The 21,176-nt window shown below is 42.2% G+C and overlaps 1 protein-coding gene across 3 annotated transcripts in view; it reads right to left on the bottom strand.

Annotated features, from left to right (window-relative positions):
* Positions 1 to 21,176, bottom strand: part of sema6a (sema domain, transmembrane domain (TM), and cytoplasmic domain, (semaphorin) 6A) — a 106,684-nt gene that overhangs the window by 23,161 nt on the left and 62,347 nt on the right. For all 3 annotated transcript variants that reach the window (XM_035945533.2, XM_023264407.3, XM_023264406.3), the window contains exons 7-15: positions 16,337 to 16,427; positions 14,899 to 15,018; positions 14,305 to 14,393; positions 10,014 to 10,231; positions 8,200 to 8,331; positions 5,226 to 5,381; positions 2,423 to 2,596; positions 650 to 790; positions 454 to 531 (exon numbers count right to left, since the gene is read on the bottom strand). In XM_035945533.2, the coding sequence (XP_035801426.1) occupies positions 454 to 531; positions 650 to 790; positions 2,423 to 2,596; positions 5,226 to 5,381; positions 8,200 to 8,331; positions 10,014 to 10,231; positions 14,305 to 14,393; positions 14,899 to 15,018; positions 16,337 to 16,427 (1,199 nt within the window). The remainder of the gene's footprint in view (positions 1 to 453; positions 532 to 649; positions 791 to 2,422; positions 2,597 to 5,225; positions 5,382 to 8,199; positions 8,332 to 10,013; positions 10,232 to 14,304; positions 14,394 to 14,898; positions 15,019 to 16,336; positions 16,428 to 21,176) is intronic.

Genomic DNA, 21,176 nt, shown 5'->3' with positions numbered 1-21,176 from the left:
ATAAATAATATAAATGTAACACATACTGTATTTAGCTATAGGTGTAGTGTAGGATAACGTAGTCGGTTTTGGCTATAAATAATGTAAAATCAGATAGCATGTTATTTCCATCAATTTCACAAGGATCTAAATACGGGGAAAGCCTGAAAAGCCTTGAGCCTCAGCTGCTGTTAGTGTAGGAAGAAATAGGCTGTTAGAGGCAGAAGCCAGAACTGCAGCAAATGGGAACATGTGTTTATCTGCAATTCAATCTGCAGCCCCAAAAGTAAACTAATACAAACTGCCAAAAAAAAATAGCATTTTAAGCTATATGACTGGATGTTTTTAAATAAAACTGTTCCCCGGTAGTTTCACAACAGCTGACAAAAATCTGATAATTTCACACTAATTTAAGCTTATTCATAATTTCGGAGAGCTGCATCGTTAAAATATTCCCTCCCAGCGTTTACTTACTTGGTGTTGCCAACCACCTGCCTGCAGGCCCCTTCTGATACCCAGCCACAGTACGGGTCTCTGGAGGCTATACAGGACCTGCAGGACAATTACACACACCATGAGCCTCACACTATATTCTACACTGAAATACTGTTTTTCACTGGGTTGGTAATTGTTACACTCTTTAGGGAGAAAGGATCAGCATCAAACTTACTTCTTGCATCGTCCGTGCCTTTCACAGCGTGACAGTGGCACTTTGACCACACAGGAAGTGAAGGCGACCCACAGAGCATGGCTCTTGCTGTCTATCTGCATACCGACGATACGCTTGTCTTCCACACCATCTATACTGCACCTAGAGGAGGCAAGAGTCAAGGATAAAACACTGATTATTACATCTTTCTTTCAACTACTTGGAAATTTGAGTCCAGAAGAGAGTTGAAGCCACAAAATGAGATGCAACAGTTCAATTAAGGAAAAATAGGGAGATTAAGATGTAGCAGGGAGACAAACTGTGAGGTCAGGGGAGAAGAGAGATAATACTGGGCTTGAGACCATGGGGTCAGGAATGGAATGAGAGATAAAGAGAGATAAAGAAAGGGGTGATACAGATACAACAGATAAACAGACAGATGGGCTTGGTGAGCAGTCAGCAATAACTCTGCACTTAACTGTAAAATCCACTAACCCAGACCCCTCCTACTTCACAATTCCTCCATTCCCGCTAGTCTTCTTTGTCTCCGCCGCCCCACAAGAGCACACTCTAATCCCTTTGGGCGTGTCAAGCATCTTTCTATCCCTTCTCTCCCTCCATTCCCCTCTCCATCCCGCCATCCAGCTCCTGGGATTTAATCTCCCCCTTCGCAGAGCTCTGGTCCTGCATTAACGCTCTCAATTAGGGTTTAGAGTCCATCTACACGGGGTAATGCACGACAAGTGGGCCTAACGCTGATCCGGCCAGCCGGCCAGCCAGCCATGCAGGCAGGGAGGCGAGCCGGCAAAGTCGCTTACTGTACACGAGTAAAGCCAGATGGCTAGCAGCCGACGAATGCTCGGCCTCAGCCATCAAGACGGAGTGGAGCAGAGGAGCGAAATAAAGCGGGAGAGTAGCGAGGTTCTGCCCTTCGTCCCCTACATGCGGCTCATCAGATGGTGGCAGCATGTTGGATAACAAACAGCGGTAACCTTGAAAGCCCTCCCATCAAGTCCTGACTCTTCTTCTTCTTCTCGGCTGTCTAACACAATAATGTGTTCTCCACTCTGCTTCTTCACCACTCTTCTCTCTCCCGTCTGTATTTGTGCTGCCATTCATTCCCTCTCATCCATTACCGCGCAACTAAATATTTGCTTTGGCAGTGTCGTACTCTGGCTGTTTTTTTTCCCCTTACACTCCAAATACACAACAATGCTCAGTTCTGCCCTGTGTACCAAGTTCATGCACACACATGCATACATGCACCAACAGACGTGTAATGTATTAGTGAGAGGTCCCAGGCTGGCTCTGAAGACAAACACAGACCACGATGTGTGTGTGTGTGTGTGTGTGTGTGTGTGTGTGTGTGTGTGTGTGTGTGTGTGTGTGTCCTTTAATCAGCCAGCGTTTTGGAGGAGCTGGGCTCTGCTGTGGTCAGGAACCACAGCGCTACGTTATCCAGAGCCTTAGGGTCTATGTCTTTAATTTAGTAGCTGTGGTTGGGCAGAATGTAACCTGATAAAACTCTTTTAAATGATAGAGTAGCCATCTGGTTGGCTGGCTTTACAATGCAGCTTGGGTCAGGGGAGCTGACTGGTCGTGATGGAGCTGGTGGGTTGGTGGGTTGGCAGAGTCGGTGGATGGTGGAAACATGCAAAATTAAACACATTTTCTCTCTGTAGCGCTCACACAAATGCAATAACCTTTTCTTCGTTTGTAGCAACTGTATCCATGTATTTCTCTGTTTCTATCCATCTCTCTTACACATTCACATGTATACCCAGAGTTACATACTTGTCAGGGTTGTAGACGTTGAGCTCCTCTAAAAACAGGCTGTCGTTGAGGAAACCATTATTCATTTTGGCCAAGAACTTGAGGATGATGCCTTTCTCAGATCCCAGGAACACCACTGTGTGGTTCTTGTTGGGACCGGCCTCGTTGTCCACCACGATGCGCGTCAGCCGATACCTGGAACAAGGAAGTAAAATAAATCAACCAGTCAATTAATTAGTCAGTTTGCCCACCAACAGAGGAGCAGGTTTGCCGGTTGGAGGAGCAACAGATGGTGGTGAACATCACCAGCAGGGATTCAATGCAAATATTTTGAACTCCATCCCAATACTGTTCATGCAAACACTAAGTAAGATTATATTTGCAACAATAAAAATGCACCAAAGCAACTAGTAAAAATAAATAAGAACAAGAAAATAGGTGAAAGTAATTTCCTAGATAATAATTATATAATCAGTCAATCAATTAATGTGCCTTCCATCATGCACATCAGTTGTCTACAGCAGACAAAAGAACAGCAGGAGACTTTTATTAATCTGAATAATTAATTGCTGTTTCATTAGAATCAGACTGCCATCGGGCATGTCAGGTGGTTTCTAAAAGAAAAACATTCTAAAAAAAAAAGTTCTTAAGCAACAGACAGGAAGCGCTTCTTCCTTTTCTAATTGACAGCTGCTGATCTCACATTTTGGCTCAGCACCAGCTGGACGTGCATAAAGCTCCAATGATACCAAGCAGATTCAGGTTAGCAGATTAGACACCTGCCAGTCAGTGAGTTTTGGAGTGTTGCCCTATTGTGCTTGCAGGTGTTGGAATAAAAAATGCAGATGGATCAAATAACACGAACAGGTTTTTTTTAAAAATAAAATATGCCTTGAAGCTATTTATTGTACATCTGATTTCATTGCACTGCAGATGCTGGTATCTGTCTCTCTATTAGTTTCAGGGCCAATAAATTGATCAAAAAAGGTATCTGTTTGCACTTCAGTGTGTATTATGCAATTGCTTGTTTTCATTATTTTTTAATTTAAGGAGATGGGATTTAAAGATTAAAGATAAGAGCTTATCTGGAAATCAAGGAAGTCTACTTTTACCCTCATTAATGTTTACTGAATATTCTCTGTGGGATGGCGGTCGAGAAGCAATGCACCAGTAAAACAGCTATTACTCCAAGAAAGCATTCCTTTGCAGGTGATGACAATAAATGTAGCCTGACTGGAGCACAGTTTTATACCATGAGCCCATTCAAAAACAAGGTCACATCCTCTTATCCTCTTCACCACTTCTGTTTTCCTAAAACACCTCTTAAAATGCACCATGTCACTGGCTTTATCCAATCAATATTAACAACAATCCGAAGGTCTGATGTGGGTTTGATCTCTTCAATCATAACAGGAGCTCCAAGGACTGTGTCAATGGGATTTGATCTCAGCGAAATAACACAATCTCAGAGAATCATACATTCACTGCCTTCCCTATTCAAGATAATAAAAATCACAAGAGGGGATTTCTTAAGAGTGTCTACCCCCTCCGAGTGATTCATTGTGGCCAGCTGAGGTCTCTGCCACACAGCACAGCAAATGTCAAGACAGAAAAGCTTTTTAAAATTGGAAGAAAGAAGCTCCTGCTTGATATTGGGGTGTCCTCTCTGAGGTGTAACAAGGATCAAACCCTATTAATCATTTCATGTCCCAATGACTTCAGCTCCACTATAGTATTCCACACACATCATAAAGGACCTCATATTCCTCTTCCTCCCTATGTGCCTTCATGATGCTTTTTGAGCTTACATAATACTTTTAACTACCGTCTTTGACTTGAATGCAAAGCTCTGCTCATTGTGCTGACATTTCAAATCAAATTAAACAGTCTGATTGCTGATTACGTAAAGACAGAAACACTGTGTCATTCATAATGTAGTCATATGATGTAGCATGCTAATGAACGGAGAGAATCACAGGGAATAACCTTGATGTACGCTGCTCATGTTCTAAGCTAGTATGTAGGTCAGACCTCAGCAAAGTAGCAGAAAGATGTGATACGATGCAAAGAAACTTGCAAAACCTATGAAGAATTCTTTATGTAGCTGATCTTTAAAGTGATGTTCCCGCTGCTGAGGCTTGTCAGGGGTTTGGCAAAGCTCTCCTAACCTTAAATCTTGAGCAGCTGCAACTCGGAACCAGGTCCAGAATTAAACTCGATTTTCTACTTTTTTACCAAATGCACCGTCAGCTCGTTTTGCCCTGCCGAGGGGATGGCGGTGTGCTGTCGCATTCCCCCAGAGGCTGGCTGAAATGTCTGTGTAGTGTGAGTAAAAGCCAGGCAGACCTTTATGATCAAACAGCATCAGCCACAGTGCACTGGCTTTTGGGAAATGGCCTCAACTGCAGAAACTCAAGAGAGAAGCCAACCACAGAACAAAATCCAACTTTTTCTTCCAATATCCTCACTTTGAAATATCCCCCCAAGGATTTAAACAAGCAAAGGGATGAACTCATCTTTTTAATAGGGGGCCCACACATGTACGCATGTAACCAACACATATCAGCATGAAGATATACATCTGAGTGTTCAGACTATGTACTACGTCTTCTTCACCTCACTACTCAGTCACTTGGGAAGGACGATAGTATAGCGTAGATTGGTGTTTCCTTTACTATAAGGAAAATAGGTCAGCAGCGGGTTTGCAATGGAGTACTACTGTCTTTTAATGAGCCTGACTCTCAGAGCAGCACTTCATGTAATTATTGTCCTGGGCTGAAGAGGCTCATAGACGGCGGCGGCCTTTAGAGTGTGTAATACTCACCGAACCATGGTCTTGAGAAACCAGGGCCTGTTAGCGATGGAGGGCACGGCCTCATCCATCAGAGGATGCATCTTGATGAAGTTGAGTGTGTCGTCGGGGAACTCATTGGATACCTTGTACCTCTCCATGGATGGAGTGCCGGCACAGTTCCCAGGCCTGCAAATGGAGAGCAGGGGGGACGGAGGGAGGTGATGAGGGGGAGGGATGATGGCAGAGAGAGAAAAAATGGTTAGAAGAAAGAGAAAAAAACACAAACGAAAAACCACCACATTTACTGTAGGGAGAATGAGCTATTTTTCTTTTTGAACTTTTATTGAACACTCCTTGACATAGTCATACACATGTAACAAATATTGATGACATAGAACATATGTTATACCATCACATTATTCAGGAAACATCATTAATACATCTGCAATAGCCTGATCTGAAATGTTCTCCGACCCCAAACTTGCCATTTAGCTGTACCATCAATAAATTTCTACCATTAAAAACCATTAATTCTTGTCTAGGTATGCAATTACAGATGACCATCTTTTCAAATAATTATCCTTCCTCAGTCGTAGAACAGCAGTAATTTCCTCCATATAGTTCAGAGATCTCAGTCTTAGCATCCATTGTTTCAATGTAGGTGAGTTGGGTTTAAGCCAATTAGCTGTAATTACTTTGTGAGCAACAAGCACCAAGACATTTAGCATATACATTTTATCATTTTCCCAAACATCGGGTATGTCGCCTAATATGACTTGATGGATCTTAAATGCAAATGGTACATTCAACATCTTTTTAATTTCTTTATTCACTTCTTCCCAATACTCTTTAACTTTTGGGCATTCCCAGAAAATGTGTGCAAAGTCACCCAAATGTCCACAGTTTCGCCAACAGCGGGCGCTGATGTTTTTATCAAAGCTGGCTGTAATAATTGGTGTTCTAAAGTATCTCATTCTTAATTTCCAACTGAATTCTTTCCAATTTGGACTGTTTAGACATTTATGCCACTCCACCCATGAATGTTCCCAATCAGAATCCTTGATCATTGTATTAAGCTCTAATTCCCATTTATTTTTCACATCAAATGTATAGAATGAGCTATTTTTCATGGTGAAAGCGCCAACAGAAGACAGAAAGTTCGACTTCCCTAAAATCAATGAGAGCGCAACTTTAAATGGCTAAGAAAACAAGCTTAGGCTGAATAGGAGGACACAAGATGGCTTATTTTCACTGGGTTTGGGGAGATGCACTGAAACTTTCTATCTATCTGATCCTTTTACAGGGAGTTGGTGAGCTTCTTGTAAAAGAGAAGCAGCTTTTGATAGCATATCCCCTTTACAGGCATCTCACCTCTGAGAGCTTGTAAAACCCCTTTACTGCGTGGTCTTTGATACCCTGCCACAGCACGTAATCCACACCAGGTCCTAGAAATATTAGCCAGCTGGACACTGAATGTTCAACACTGTCAACACGTAAGGACCAAACCTTATACAATATATATTTGTGTGCACTCAAGAGGAATGTAAAATCTTCTTTAAGGTAATTTTCTGGAAGGTAGAGATGTGAAAGCAAGAGTACAGAGAATCTAATAATGAAGAACAGGCATTCTGTGCATCCCTCAACACATCTATATCACATCTTTATCACATCATTACGCAGGACGGGAGTGAATTTCAAAAAAGTCTGCAACTCTGTAAGAGAAAGTGAAGTGCTACAGTGTGAAATCTAGAGTGAAAACAGTTTGGAGGGTGATTTTTTTTTAACTATGCAAGGCTGAAATTTTTTGGGTCTTAAATGAAGTATGGAAAACGGATTTCGGATGAATTCAAGCCAGCAGCTGCTCGTGTTAAGTTAACCTCCAAACTGATACTGTTAAATTAGGTGTAAGAGTCTGCAACGGCATTATTCACTGTAAAAAAATATATATATATAAAAAAGAAGAAAAAAGCAGTAATGGTCTTTTTCTTTGCTGTAGCTACATTTATGTCTGCGCACATATGGAGAGCTGAATGGAAACAGACATCTCTTAAATACGAAAATCTGTAAATGATTCAGTATGAGTGTCTACCACATGGAGGAACAGTCTGCTAGGGGGCCAGACCTAAGTGGCATTGTTACAACTCTCCGTCTGTTTGCCTGCAGATAAAAGGTCTGAACACACCAGAGGATGGAAACGAAATCCATCACATCAATTACTGCAGAAACAACGGCGAGGATATCTGATCACTGCGGCGTCTGACCTTGTTAAACATAAACAAGCAATTACATGCTAATTAAGGTAAGTGGGTAAACTCACATATAGATACTCATTCACACAATGCATGGAGATGTATGCACTAAATGTTTGCGAGGAGCCGCCTCCTCAGACATATGGGAATTTAAAAAACAACACACGCAGGGTATCAACAATTATCATAGCCCAGATCTCTGAAGCAAATCAGCTTTTTTTCTGGGGGATAGGCGAGTAGCTCTTAGCGCACTAATTAGTGAACAATAGATGGGAGATTGATCAGGTTGGTACATTTGTGGAATTAGCCAGCCATCTGTAAAATGATCTCATGCTTCGCTTGTTGATACTCGTGCAGCTGCGTGTGGAGGAGAGTTGAGGTAATGGGTTACGAGTGCGACTCCGATAAATAGGGTGGCATCTATGCGAGTGCTGCTGTGTGTACAGTGTGTGTGAGACGCAATGTGATACAGGAGGTGTAATCCTGAAAAAAGGTCGGAATTTAATTTTAAAAAATGTATGAAACATGAGTGAAAATATAAGGTATTAACACATTATGATTCATCAAGGCTTATGAATTGATTAGGGGGCCCTGTATCCTATGTGTGAAAGAGCCGGGAGTGAGAAGAAAGAAAGGAAATGAGCAACTCTGTCGCTCCCTCTATACATATAGATGTGGGACTGTATTAAATCCCACGAGTGCCTGTGTGTGTCTATGTATGCGTGTGTGCAGTGGTTAATTAACTGCTGTCGTACCTCGGCTTTGGAACCTTCTCTTCGGGAAAAGGCGTCCAGGTGGAGTCTGGGGATTTCTGCTCTTTGAAACGCCCCGTGAACGTGTTGGCCACCTCCGCCATGTCATAGGCACACACAGCCGAACCTGGAATACTGCCACAACACACACACACAAAAAGAAAACTAAATAAACAGTTCTCTTGGCTGAACATATCAAAGAAGAACCTTGCCAATTCTGGACTATCACCAAAAGACAGAAAAATGGATTTACAATCCGCTTTCAGAAGGGTTAAATCCCTTGAGCATGGCTTATTTTAGCTGTTGCGTGTTTACACTGAGGGGTACAGTCAAATTTTGAATACTGTCAAGGTTTCAGCAGGTTGCAAAAATAAGAGGTACTGAGTTCTTTATTCTTATTTACCTTATTCATACAAATAGACACATTTAAGGGTAAAAAACAGGGTTTGCAAGCAACTATTCCTACCATTCTGTACTCGTTCAGCATTGCATATATTGATGTATATACTGCACTTATATTACATTTACTAATCTATGAGTTACAGTGTCTGAGTCTCATGACATTTCCTCAGTCCCCTGTTCTAGACTGGGTTTCCCCAAAAGCCTTGAGGCATCAAAATTCATCACAAGTCCACTGTTAGGCTCAAAATATAGACAGCAGATTATCTTATTATTGCTTTTCATTTTAAGGGGAAAAACACCCCCCTTGTGACAACCATGAAGTCCTAATGTCTGCGCGGAATCAATGCATAGCAGATTATTGAGTCACTTTTCTGTTTTTTAGGCAACTGCTTTCCAAAATAAAAATTAAGAGCTGTTTAGAAAGAGAGAAATCATTTTCCCTCTCTCAGCTGGCTGGATTTTCTCGCTGTTGCATCATGGGTTAAGCCCATCATGTAGCCACTGGGGAGACAGCGTACACAAGGGCAGCATTATAGAGAGCAAGGTCAGAGAGTTGTTAATTCTTGGCTTAGTGACTAAATTACAGTAATTGCCCTCTGTATCAGATATGTACAGAAAGTTAGACAGTCATATGCCTGTTTATCTCCGGCTGCTAACAAGGTGAACAAGTCGGCCAGTTAGCGAGTGACTCGGCCATGCAGCGACCAGCCAGACATCCAGGCAGACAATTGAACAACACAAACCCCAAGTGCTGCCTACAGTCTAATGGGTTCCCTCTAATTTCACCCCCTGATGATGAAATGGAAAATTAATGCAAGGATCAAAACCAGCGCTTATAGAAAATTTCAGAGGAACTGCTTCATTGGGTTTTAATGTCCATTAACCATGCTCAATTGCGTTGTCACAAGCAATTGTCTTATCTGCTAAAAAGCAGCTATAAAATGGAAAATTACAATATGTGTGAGCTATCAGCCAAGCTCTACGGCTTTGTGGTAATTTTCAATTTAGATAAAAACTCCCACTGCCTATGAATATGAAAGCAGTTACGACTATGAATTGTAAAAGGGAAAACTAAGATTAAACACCTGCATGTCAAAAGGGCAGCAAAAGTGTTTTGACAGAAGATGTAAATGTTGACCCAGTAGGCTCAAAAATTACATGTCGCCAAGAGGCGCACGCTTCCAGTGTTAACAAAGGTCACACTGTCACAATGTTGATGAATTGAGGCCGTTTTAAAAAGTATCTCAAACTGAGAAGGATAATCAGGATAATAAATGGAAAGTGCAAAAAAGCTGTTGACACACGTGAACTTATTTGAGATGAGAGGAAAAGCTGAATAAAATGGCCTCAATCAACATGGTTCGGTGTTGATGTTTAAATTGCTTAAAATGCCGATTTAGTTTTCCATTCTTTACCTGTTGTAAGGAGTGGAGAAAGTTGCCATGACGACATCTCTCCCATTGATGTGAATGACGTCCGTTACTGCCTGCAGGATGTTGAAGTAGAAATGGGAGTCGCCGGGGATGGAGCAGTTCATCCGAGACTTGAGAAACGAGGTCCACTGCTTCTCCAGGACACGAGGCGAGCCTCCTCTGTCGTTCTTACAAACCCTTGCCACCCGAGGAAACACCACCTGGACAAGCCACACACAGCTCTGAGGTTACTTTTGAGTATTTTGAGTTTTTACAGCACCAGGTACTAGTCCACTAATTTGCATTACACTTGTGTAGCATTGTCAGACTCATTATTGGCAGGTGAAAAAAGGGGATCGTAATTGGTGCTGCAGAGCCAGAGATACATAAAAGGTGTGATCCAGTTCATATCCTACCACACTATATCGTACGACAGAAAAAGATTTAGCATGTCCTAATAATAGTTTGTCAAATGCAGTATGCCACCAATACCAGAATGTTCTACTAAATCAGGTTGCATATTGCAGCATGCAAGTCAGCATGCTTTACTGGCCATTCTGACCCACAATCCTCTGTGCACACACACAGATTACAGCTCAGTTCACACTACACACTGTGATACATACATGAGCAAGACAGTCAAAGTTTAAGGTACAATTTTAGGACAAAGTAGTACGTCCCTGTTGTATAGATTCAACACTTTGTAAGGGCAGCTGTAGCACATATTGAAAGTAAAAGTATGTGATTTGGAATGCAGCAATACTTGAGGCAACTTCTCATATTTCCCCTCTGGAGCCAAAAAAGGCTCCACACTACATTTTTATTCTCACATACATAGTAGTAGTCCTTAAAAACAATCAACAGGTGTGTACAATTCATGGAGTTGCCCTTTAAGGCCAGATGTTAATTTAATAAAACTGATTAACAAATTGGTGACTTAATAATCGGATTAATTAGATGTAGAACGATGGTAAAAGCTGCCATTAACATGCCATTTTCTTGCCCTTTTGCCATCTGTGTGTTACCATTTTCAAAATCCCCGTTGCTACGGGAATTAACAACAACCGTGGAGCTAGCAACCTACACACTAAAAATGGTATGTTTTGAAGATTTGGATCACATAGTAATTCAAACCAGTTTCTTTTGTTTCCATGAATTAGCCATTTTTTCTAACAGTGTGGACAAATGTTCCACCAAAAGAAGTACCCACAATACTCCATCACAGGACCCATCCAAGCTGAACTTTCCAGGGCTGAAAAATGAAGCCAATGCTCAAGAGCAAAAAACTGCAGCTCCTCATAGACATCCATATTAAAAGGAACAACTTTACAACAGAAAAAAAATATGCTTACAGGATGGTACAAAAATGGCTTCGGTCTCTATGGCTAATTCACAATTCATGACAAGTGAATTCTTATATAACCTACCCTTTAAGATTGTATTAAGGCTTGAAATTATTCATAATTAAGGGATGGTCGCCCCCCCTTTCAGTGATGGGTAGGTTATATTTTTTAATTTAACCTTTATTTATACAAGTAATCTCATTGAGATACAGGGTCTCATTCTCAAGAGAGACCTGTCCTTAAATAACAAAACAGCACAGCCCTGAGTCACTGACAAACAACACTAAGGAACCTGTAGTAGACAATATAAAACTAAGTTACAGACAGATAGGTTCATGACAAAACACAACACAGACATCGAAATGGATGTGCAAAAACGCCAAGCAATAAAGTTAAAATGTAAAAACACTAAGAACAAAAACAAGTCCAAAAAGATGATATTTCCATACTATGTAAGAGTCATCTCAGAAGTACCGTCACAGACCAGTCCCTGACTCAGAGACGGTAGCAAGGGCCACCTTAGCTCCACTCATGCTTGATCTCCTGCTTATTTTTGGACTAGCCAGGAGTTGGGTAGAATCAGACCCTGGAAGATGGCAACAGCTTAAAAACAGTTCTTCAGGGTGTCTATTAGTGACATCATAGAGGGTTCATCCACCGTTATGTACAGTCAGTTGCTATATCCTGGGCCTAGTGATTCCCAAGAGGTTTGTGATTAGCTAAAAAATGACAAACACAAGACCATTCTATAGCACCGGCACAATGCCACCCATGTGAGTTTAGTGATCTCTGGACCAAAGAATTCACTTTTTATTTCACTTTGTCACCTCCTCTAGTTGTTGAGGATTATCTTACATGACTATTTAACAAAACTGGAGATGCAAGTCCAAAGACTATAGTTTCCTTTGTACTGAACTCTATCTTTTGTGTTGAGTTTTCATATTATTATGAGCGTCAGAAATTCAGAAAACATCGATGGTACATTAATTATCTGTTTTAGAGCGTTTCATCATTTAATGAGCTTTCTCAGCAGATATTATATTTTTAAACAAACATGGATGAGAAGGCCACAAAGTACTCAGAAAAATGGAAAATTGAACATATACATTTCTACAAAATCTGGGCAAACTCCATCGTTTTAGGAAGGCAGTCCTGATGATGACATTGTTTTTGCAAGTGCTGTTTCCAAAGTCATGAATAAACTTTCACAGGATAAGAAGCTTTAGCATCGGCTTCCCTGCAGTCCTCACTATAGACACTGCTTGACTGACAGAAATCCTTAGGAGACAGCACAGTGTCATAATGTAGTGTTTCATCACTTCATGGCAAATTAAAGACAGAGTAGTAAATTGATGTGTTTGATACGCTGTTAAAAAGTCAGCACCTGGCAACGCAGAGTTTAAACTATACAGCTTCAAATAGGAGCCAGCGCTGTAATTACAACTCTGCCACAGGATCACATAGCCAGTATTGTAATTAGCTGTTGTTACACTATACTTAACAGCTATAAATCTAACCCTGACCCGAAATTGACAGTGTGAATGGGAGCAAACATGCACTTAAAACAGATCCCTAAACACACACACCCACAGACAACCACACACACACACACACACACACACACACACACACACACACACACACACACACACACACACACACACACACACACACACACACACACACACACACACACACACACACACACACACACACACACACACACACACACACACACACACACACACACACACACACACACACCCTTACCCATGCATATGCCACAATCCTCCACTTCCCTATTGACCCACATACAAATATGAACCTAGAAAACGCACATTTACACTAAGACCTACATGGGCCTCTTCACTGAGACTTGAGATTACAGAAAATGTATTAAGTAGATCAGGTGAGACTGTCAAGTGGAATGTGGAATTATTTCAGCTTTACATTTTGGAGTTTAGTTTCACATTTCCAGACGGGCTTATCAGTGTGTTCCAACTGGATACACATAAACGCATAAACGTGCTAATATACACACATATGCAGATCAATTACACCGAGCAAATACCTTAGTCGAAGTTTGTTAATTCACTTGAGTAATGAAATATTTATCCTTTGGTGTTTTCCAGATAACAATGTTATAACCCAATATTAATACTAAAGCAAACACAAACCTTCCACAGTGGATTTATCGGTTTGCTATAAAGCACAGACAACTGTTTACATTGTCACTGAGGGCCATTGTACTGTGTAATAATGAAGAGATATCATTCACTGAATGTTGAAGTGCTTTCTGCGCCATCAGTTCAACCACCACATGCATAATTAGACTGACGCTGCTTTCAAAACACCCAGGAGATTGAGAGGCCTGATCTGTATTCGTCTGCTCTCTTTCTCACCTTCTCTCGTGTGTTTTCTTTCATTTATCCTGCAAAATAAATGTCGAGCAATTCATTTCCATAACGTATTATCTTCTACCTGGTGTCCAATTAAACTTTCTCAGGGCAGGGTCCAAAACTGAATCGGGGAGATTAATAGAAAAATTTCTATCCCTCTGGTGTAATACCTGAGGAAAGCCTGTTTCTTCTTCAACCTTTCCTTTTCCACTTCGTCTCATTTCTCAGAGACACTTGGGTGGAATTCCTCTTGGGAAACATTGAGACGATAGGTCAAACGGGTGCACTGCGGGACGCATGCGGACGTGCAATTCAAGTGATATATTTAGACTTCAAAATGGAATCTATTTTAGGTCCTGTATCCTGCCCAGTATTTTGGCTGTTGCTGAAAAGTGTTTTCGGCACTTTACAGCTCCTGAAAGCCTCCTTCCAGTTATGTGATACGCCCATATCCTGTTAGTTTCCTCAGGCACTTCCCGATTCTCCTGGTAAATAGGAAGTCACCTCTGATTAGAGTTCAAACAATAGCAGAAGAGTCGGGCCTGTGCTTACCTTTCCCATCGTGTTGTACTCCATAGCAATTTCGCGGAAGAAGAAGTAGATGAAGTCCCCATAATCGACAGCCTGGACGAAATAGGGCTCTGCAGGAGGAAAGAAAATATGAGTCAAAGTGACGTTTTGCTGTGACAAAACAGTTCTGACACCGTATCTCACAGTAAACAGCCGGAATATCTGTCATATTATGCAGAAAAGCACCGACTGTGAGCCTTGAGAGCCTCAATCTATCATCCATCATATCAGCGAATCTATTTGCATGCAGGAAAAGACGGATCACTCTATTGAGGTTTGACAGACCGGACTTGTGCTTGTTTCTCCCCAGGGCAGAGCAATTTCTACTCTACCAGGGCAGGTTGGCAAAATGATTGCATTAAACAGAGCGTGTAGCATTAACATAAGTGCTCCTGCTCTTCATACTTTCATTCATTCACAGAGGCACAGAGACATGTTTGCGCAGAAATAATAAATCACAGAAAACATAAACTTGTGGTCAAGCGTGCATGTCCAAAGTGTAGTTTGTTTTCGAACTTGTCAGACAGTGTGGTGCTTTCCAACCACAGGGACTTTGTTTGTGTCCCCCCCACTCACCTTTCAGCCATTTGGAGTCGTGTTTGACAGTGCGCAGAGTCGGGCTGTCTCCAAGGCTACGATAGATGACCGCATCGATCGCGAGAAAGTCTGTTACGGTGGCCGAGTACAGCTTGCCATCTGGAGAAGAGAACACAGAGACAGAAAGAGCAATAAGGAGGAAAGATGGAGGCAAAGAGGGGAGAAGAATGAAGAGAGAAAGGCATAATGGAAGAGAAAAAGGTGAAGAGAGTCAAGTTAAATCAAGAAGAGAAACACATAAAGCCGCCATAAAGCCGCTTGGAGATTCCTGCTCTCTGTGGCTGGGTACACAAACATGTTTCAGATGGCTCAGACCTGGAAAATGAATGAATCACACAAACCAAAAGGGACTCTTTGATGGACAACAAACAGGCTGTAGACACACTTAAACATGCTGCACATTTGTAATTGCCCAATCTTGCAAACACTCTTCAAAAGCGCAAACACTCACATACCGTCTTAGAAACCCACAGTCGCACACTCGCGTGCACATACATACACACATATGCATAATAAACACAATTCACCAGCAGAATGACCTCAGCCTGCCGTGGCTTAGAACCACAGCGGAAACTCAAACTACATAATTGAAAGGATAGCAGTCAGAGGAACCCTCTTGATTACTCAGTGCTTCCAGCTCCTTCCAAGCAGCTCTGCTACACATTAACTGGTCAAGCTAGGCATTTACTCTCGTCTTCTGCTTTGAACCGGCGGGGACAGCTCATCAATACCGCCATAAATCGGTTCACAGCAAATGCGAATGGGGACTGGATTTCTTTAGCAGCCTGTGGCTCCATTGCATCAGAAGAATCACACCCCGCCAACGGAAAACTGACTCATTCCTGTCCCATCCATTTCTGACTTATTTTGCATTCTGAAGGAAAGTGAATGAGAGACAAAGAGGATCATAGAAAAGTACAATAAAAGCCAGAGACAGACATGTCTGTTTTTTTATTTGTACCATAGGGCTCTATTATAAGAAGTGAATTCCTGACACTGAGAGAATGTAGCCCCATGTTTGATGATTTGCTCTAGTAAATGTAACATAGATTGGCTTTTGTTCTGACATGTTGTCAGAGTACTGCCATTAGAATAAACCACAGGGTATTAAGAACAATATTAAATACAACCGCAACTAATCCCTTACCCAAATACACTCAACTTTCCCATCTAGCTCAGACATGTTCCAGTGTTTAATAGCTGCAGATAGGAGAAAATTTGAGAGTAATGTTTTTTGCCTCATGGCAGTCAGCAAACAGTAGAACTATCACACATACATAATCTACTTTCACCTCACGGAAACTTGTGTTTCTCTAATGCAAAAGCACAGGACAGAAGCTGAAGTGAAAATTGCAGAGATGATAAATGCAATAAAGACAATCATCAGTTCCACGCACAGAGATTTGTTTAATCTTACCAGCAAAGAGGGCGACGTTGGCGTGCTTGGCATCATACGGACAGCGTGCCATCCCACTGATCTCCTCTCCCAGAGCCTCCAGGGTGTCCATCTGGGGTCACAAAGAGGGGGGAAAGGTCGAGAGAGGGTCAAAACAATATGGCGTCTGCTGCCAAACAAAACAATGGGCTTGAAATAAAACGTAGGAAGTGCTGGTTCCCAGTTGGACATAAAGATCTAAAGGGGACAACGAGACGTGTTCAAACGTCGAAACAATGGCAATCTGAAGGAACTACTAAAAAAAGACTGTGTGTAAGTTGAGAAATATGGTGTGTATAGCCCCAGAAAGCTGTCCTCCCCAACCCAGGAATGTGTCCATCTAACTCTGACCTAAACTAATATCCCGTGGATGCCACTCTGGTGTCCTACTGAGGGCTGTCAAAGCAGCCCATCTGGGAGTATCTGGGAGACTGCCATGAAGAGAGATGGAAAAAAAACAGACATTTTCCACAGAAACATGTTTCACAGTATGGGTGAATGTGGTTCGCTTCCCCCTGCCATCTTTTATCCTTCAATTGTACTGGTGTTAAAGAAGAGTTTTAACAACCCTCCAGACAGATCCTCAGCCCATTTACTGCAGTGCTTCCCCCTGTCCTGATTTCTAAAGTCTGTGTTCTTGCTGTGAAGAGGTGAAAAAAATAAAAATGGGGGAAAATGGGTGAGCACACAGCCCTGAGCAAGGGAACGTGAGAATTTTTTACTAAACCACAGTAGTTTTTAAACAGTAGATAAAACAACAGTCATTATTTTGCAGCTTCAACTTTGTCTTATGCTAAGAGCCTTTCCTTGGGCAAAATTTGTTCCCTGATTTAGTACATTTCAGGAGAGTTTTAAATTTTAATTCTGCACATGGACAATCTAAAAAGTTGTGTTTTCTTTGCCCGGTTTTGATATCCAGTCTTGTTTCTCTGCACTCTTTGGAGTCACTGTCTGCTGATAAGAAACACCAGTTTAGATTGTAGTGCAACAATCTGTGTGCATTGGAATTTAGACAAGTTTTTCTCGTTTTGTGCCCAGTTTAGTTGCGGCAGTGCATGGCAGAGGATCAGATGTGGGTGAAAGGTCAGTATCATCCCGCCATGGGTAGGCTTGTCTTCCCCAGCAGGCCTCAGGATGCTCTTTTAACCTGGCTGTAGACCAGCGATACATGCAAATACACACGCGCAAGAAGAGAAGAAAAGCCATATTGCGGTGACCAGAGGCTGAGGTCAGGGAAGATTACTATACACACAGTTTGCCAATGGAGAGTACAACACACGGTCATTTTTCTTCTCTATCTCTGCTTCTATCTGTCTCATACTCTACTTCCTCACTTTCTCCCTTTCTCTTGACAAAGAGACTTGTAGCTTGCCAAGGCAGCAAACTGCTTACGCCGCCCTTTCTGGTCTCTAAACAGGTCATTTTGTTTTCTATTCCTGTCTCGGCGGAAACGGTTATCATCTGCCCACTAAAAAGGTCACACACACGCCGGCGCAATGCTGGAAAAGCTTGCCAGAGAAATTGTTGAGGCTGATTTGGCAGGGAAAATTACAAGTGACCTTTTACAACAAACACAGAACCACCAGCAGCAGTGCATTTCTCCATTTCTCATTCCTTCTGTTTCATCAGGAAATTACAGGAGGATAATATATGGAGGCAAGCTGGACATATATTGTTATTAGACGTGGGGAAGACTGTAATTATAGATTAGGCTGAGTTAATCATAAGAGACGTGAGTAGCAGAAGGTCAGGTGCGTCCACTGAATCAGAGCGTCTGGGTGCACTGAGTGACACGGGAACTTGGTTAAGCTTGAAACGTCAGCAGCTTCTGTGTCATCTACCTAACACAAACTCTGACACATCACAAACATGCGCTCGCATATCTCTCTCGCCGCAGCAGCTTCCCCCACCCTACCATCTCCGCAGTTGATTTCACCAAGGTAGTGACCTCTGTCTACTGGGCTCGGCTGCTGTCACTAATCCATTCCTGCCGTTTGAACAGAGGAAGACACTCCCAGCCCTGCTGCAGATGTACGTACCACTCCAGTCTCCTGTCAAGTTGGCATGTGCAGGAGAAACAACAGCCCCGAGCTCCCTTCCATGCCATTAGCCTTGTCTAAACCAATACCCAGTATTAAAAAAAAAAAAAAAAACAATACGTGTCCATAAAACTGCCAGGCTAAGCCACAACATTTTAAACATTACCATAAAGAAATCTGATGTTTAAACAGCCAGATGGGTCTTTTTGTTTACCAGGAAAATGTTATTATGCTGTCAACTCCGTGAGCTGCACAAAACAAAGAAGTGCTCCAGCTTTGTAGGACCACAATTCAAAGTAATAGGAAGGGAACAGTAGCACTGTCACACTCTGTCAGGCCTGCCTGAACAACACACAGTTCTGTAGGGATCGAGTGCAGCTCAGCACGTGAATGTACAGTAACCTTAGCTTGGGGTGATGTGTATCTAGATGAATTAATTACTACAACAGCTCATTGGTGTTTTCCATAGGCTATATGCTAATTAATTAGACAAACACAATGTAGATTCAAAGCATGCCCATCAGGACTGTTATAATTGGTACAGCTTCAGTATTCATGGTAAGGGACAAGTTCTGATGCCGTGCCTCTGTTTTGGTTTTTTTTTTGGTTTTGTTTTATGAGGACTCTTTTATGAGCTTTATTTATCATTGCTGAGGGATTTACAAATCTTGCTGAGGACAAACATAGGGTAAACCGAGCCAGCGTCCCACTTATTAACTATTCACTCAGAACAGCTTCCTTCAATATTATGGACGTGTTTATTTTATAGGATAAGTGCAGTAAAGGGCATATTTACTGAGGCCTATCCTTGTGCAACTCGGTGGTTTCCGATGTAATAAACGGTTTAAGAATTTCATGATTTTCTCCTAATTGTTGACAGACCGACTCCGCTGGTTCTGGCGTTCTGACAATGTTTACATCTGCGAGCTAGAGTTTGCAGCTGGGATCAGTCCCGGCACTTTTTTATTTTTGCATGCAATCCATAGTTCCACCTTCAACAACCTTCTCCATCTATAAAGGTCAAGTGCATGAGTTCACACCTGGGCCAGAAGCGGTTGTGTAAACCAAAACAAGGACATATCTCCCTGGGAGATTAATAGTCATGGCCCATTTCTCTGCAACCTGTTTCTGAGCAGTGGGAGGATGAACCCTTTCCCTGTCCACCTTTTACACCAGAGCAGGAAACTGGAGTCTTTGCAGCTGGTGAAAGAAATACGATTTTAACCGGCGGGAGGAGAACCTCATTTATCAGAACATTCACTTTGTAAAACGACTGATCTCAACACACAAGAATGGTGAAAAAATATTGCACAAACATGACAATAATGCAGTTAAATGTGTGCCCTCGCTGATGCACAGTTATTAATTATTTACCTTATAGAATATACTGTCTTGGCGTGTTAATCAAACAGTGTCTGTTAAAGACAGGCGTGGTTGTATTTTGACCTCACGTCATTTCCATAAATCCCTCTGTGCGCAAGAATCATTTCAAATGCAAAGACTTGGCACAGATGAAATTTCCCAGTACACCTCAGTCCACCAGTATGAAGTGGAGGACGCATCACCTGGGAGTCACTGCCTCCAAGACTCCCCACTGACTCCCCCCTGCTTTACTCGGCAACAGGCGATGAAACCGACTCCAGTCATATATCAGCCCAGCTGGATGGGGTGTTTATTATTACAACACAGCGAGGGAGTGACAGAGGGAGAAAGCAACAGAGGGAAAGATGGCAGAGTGGTGGGAGCAATGGAGGGGGGAGAGGAATTAAGGCTGGCAGGGGGAGGAGAGAGGAGAGGAGAGGTAGGGGGGAGGATGAATAGAAGAAAACAGAGGCAGTTGGGTGCTGTGTGCTGCCAAGGTGCCTGTCTGTGTTTTCTCTATATGCGTGCATTTGTGTGTCACACTGTTTGTGTAGCGTTGATGCCACAAACACAGATAAGAAGAAGAAGCTAATGGAGAGAGAAAATTGATTGATAGGTTTGTTCAGAGAGAGGTAAAAAAAATAAATAAATAAAGAGGTGACCAGAAAGGGAAGGTGTTAGAACAGAACATGGGATGTAGCTGGTTTGGTCAGGCGCCCTCTTTGCCCCCTCTGACTCCCTCCCTCTGTCCTCCTTCCACCTCTACTCCCCTTCCTTCCCTCCCGTTTGCCCTCGCAGCATTGTTGATTAATGTGGGATGAGGCTGGCCCCAAAACAGAAGCTCTTTTCAGCCCTGTCACGCTGGGGAGATGGAGAGGCAAACTGTGGCCAAGGTGGATTTAACCACAAACACACACACACACACACACACACACTACACTACACACACTTTTGACCATGCAGTGTGGATGAGCCCAGCACGCCATCAAAGGCCTGGTATCTGCCCAGCGGGTCTGCCAGTCTGCCAGCAGTACAGTGTGTGCGACTGATGCTGTTATAGAAATGTGTGTGTTGTAAGGTTGCCTGTTTGCACAGTTGTCAGTGTTTGGATGAATGCATTCGCACTTTTTTCCTATACATGTGCCCAGGAATTTGTGTTTGCTTTTTTGTGTGAATGTCATACATTTTTTCTCTTTTTGCACCTTTATATATAATCAGATTTTAGTGATATTTCAATTAATTCTCGACTAAAATGGCCATTTTATTCAACTCAATAATTACAGTTTAGTTAGTAGAATCATTTCTTAAGGGAAAGACCAATTACAAGCACATCAGCCGACTCAAGGACTAGTTCGACTGGGATAATATGAACAAATATTTTAATGAACTGTTTTTTTTCACACAAAGAATGAATCAAATAG

The sequence above is a fragment of the Amphiprion ocellaris genome, chromosome 6, assembly GCF_022539595.1.
Source record: "Amphiprion ocellaris isolate individual 3 ecotype Okinawa chromosome 6, ASM2253959v1, whole genome shotgun sequence".
NCBI classification, from domain to species: domain Eukaryota; kingdom Metazoa; phylum Chordata; class Actinopteri; family Pomacentridae; genus Amphiprion; species Amphiprion ocellaris.
Note: the sequence above shows the minus strand (reverse complement) of the source record. Positions and strands in the feature narration are given on the sequence as shown.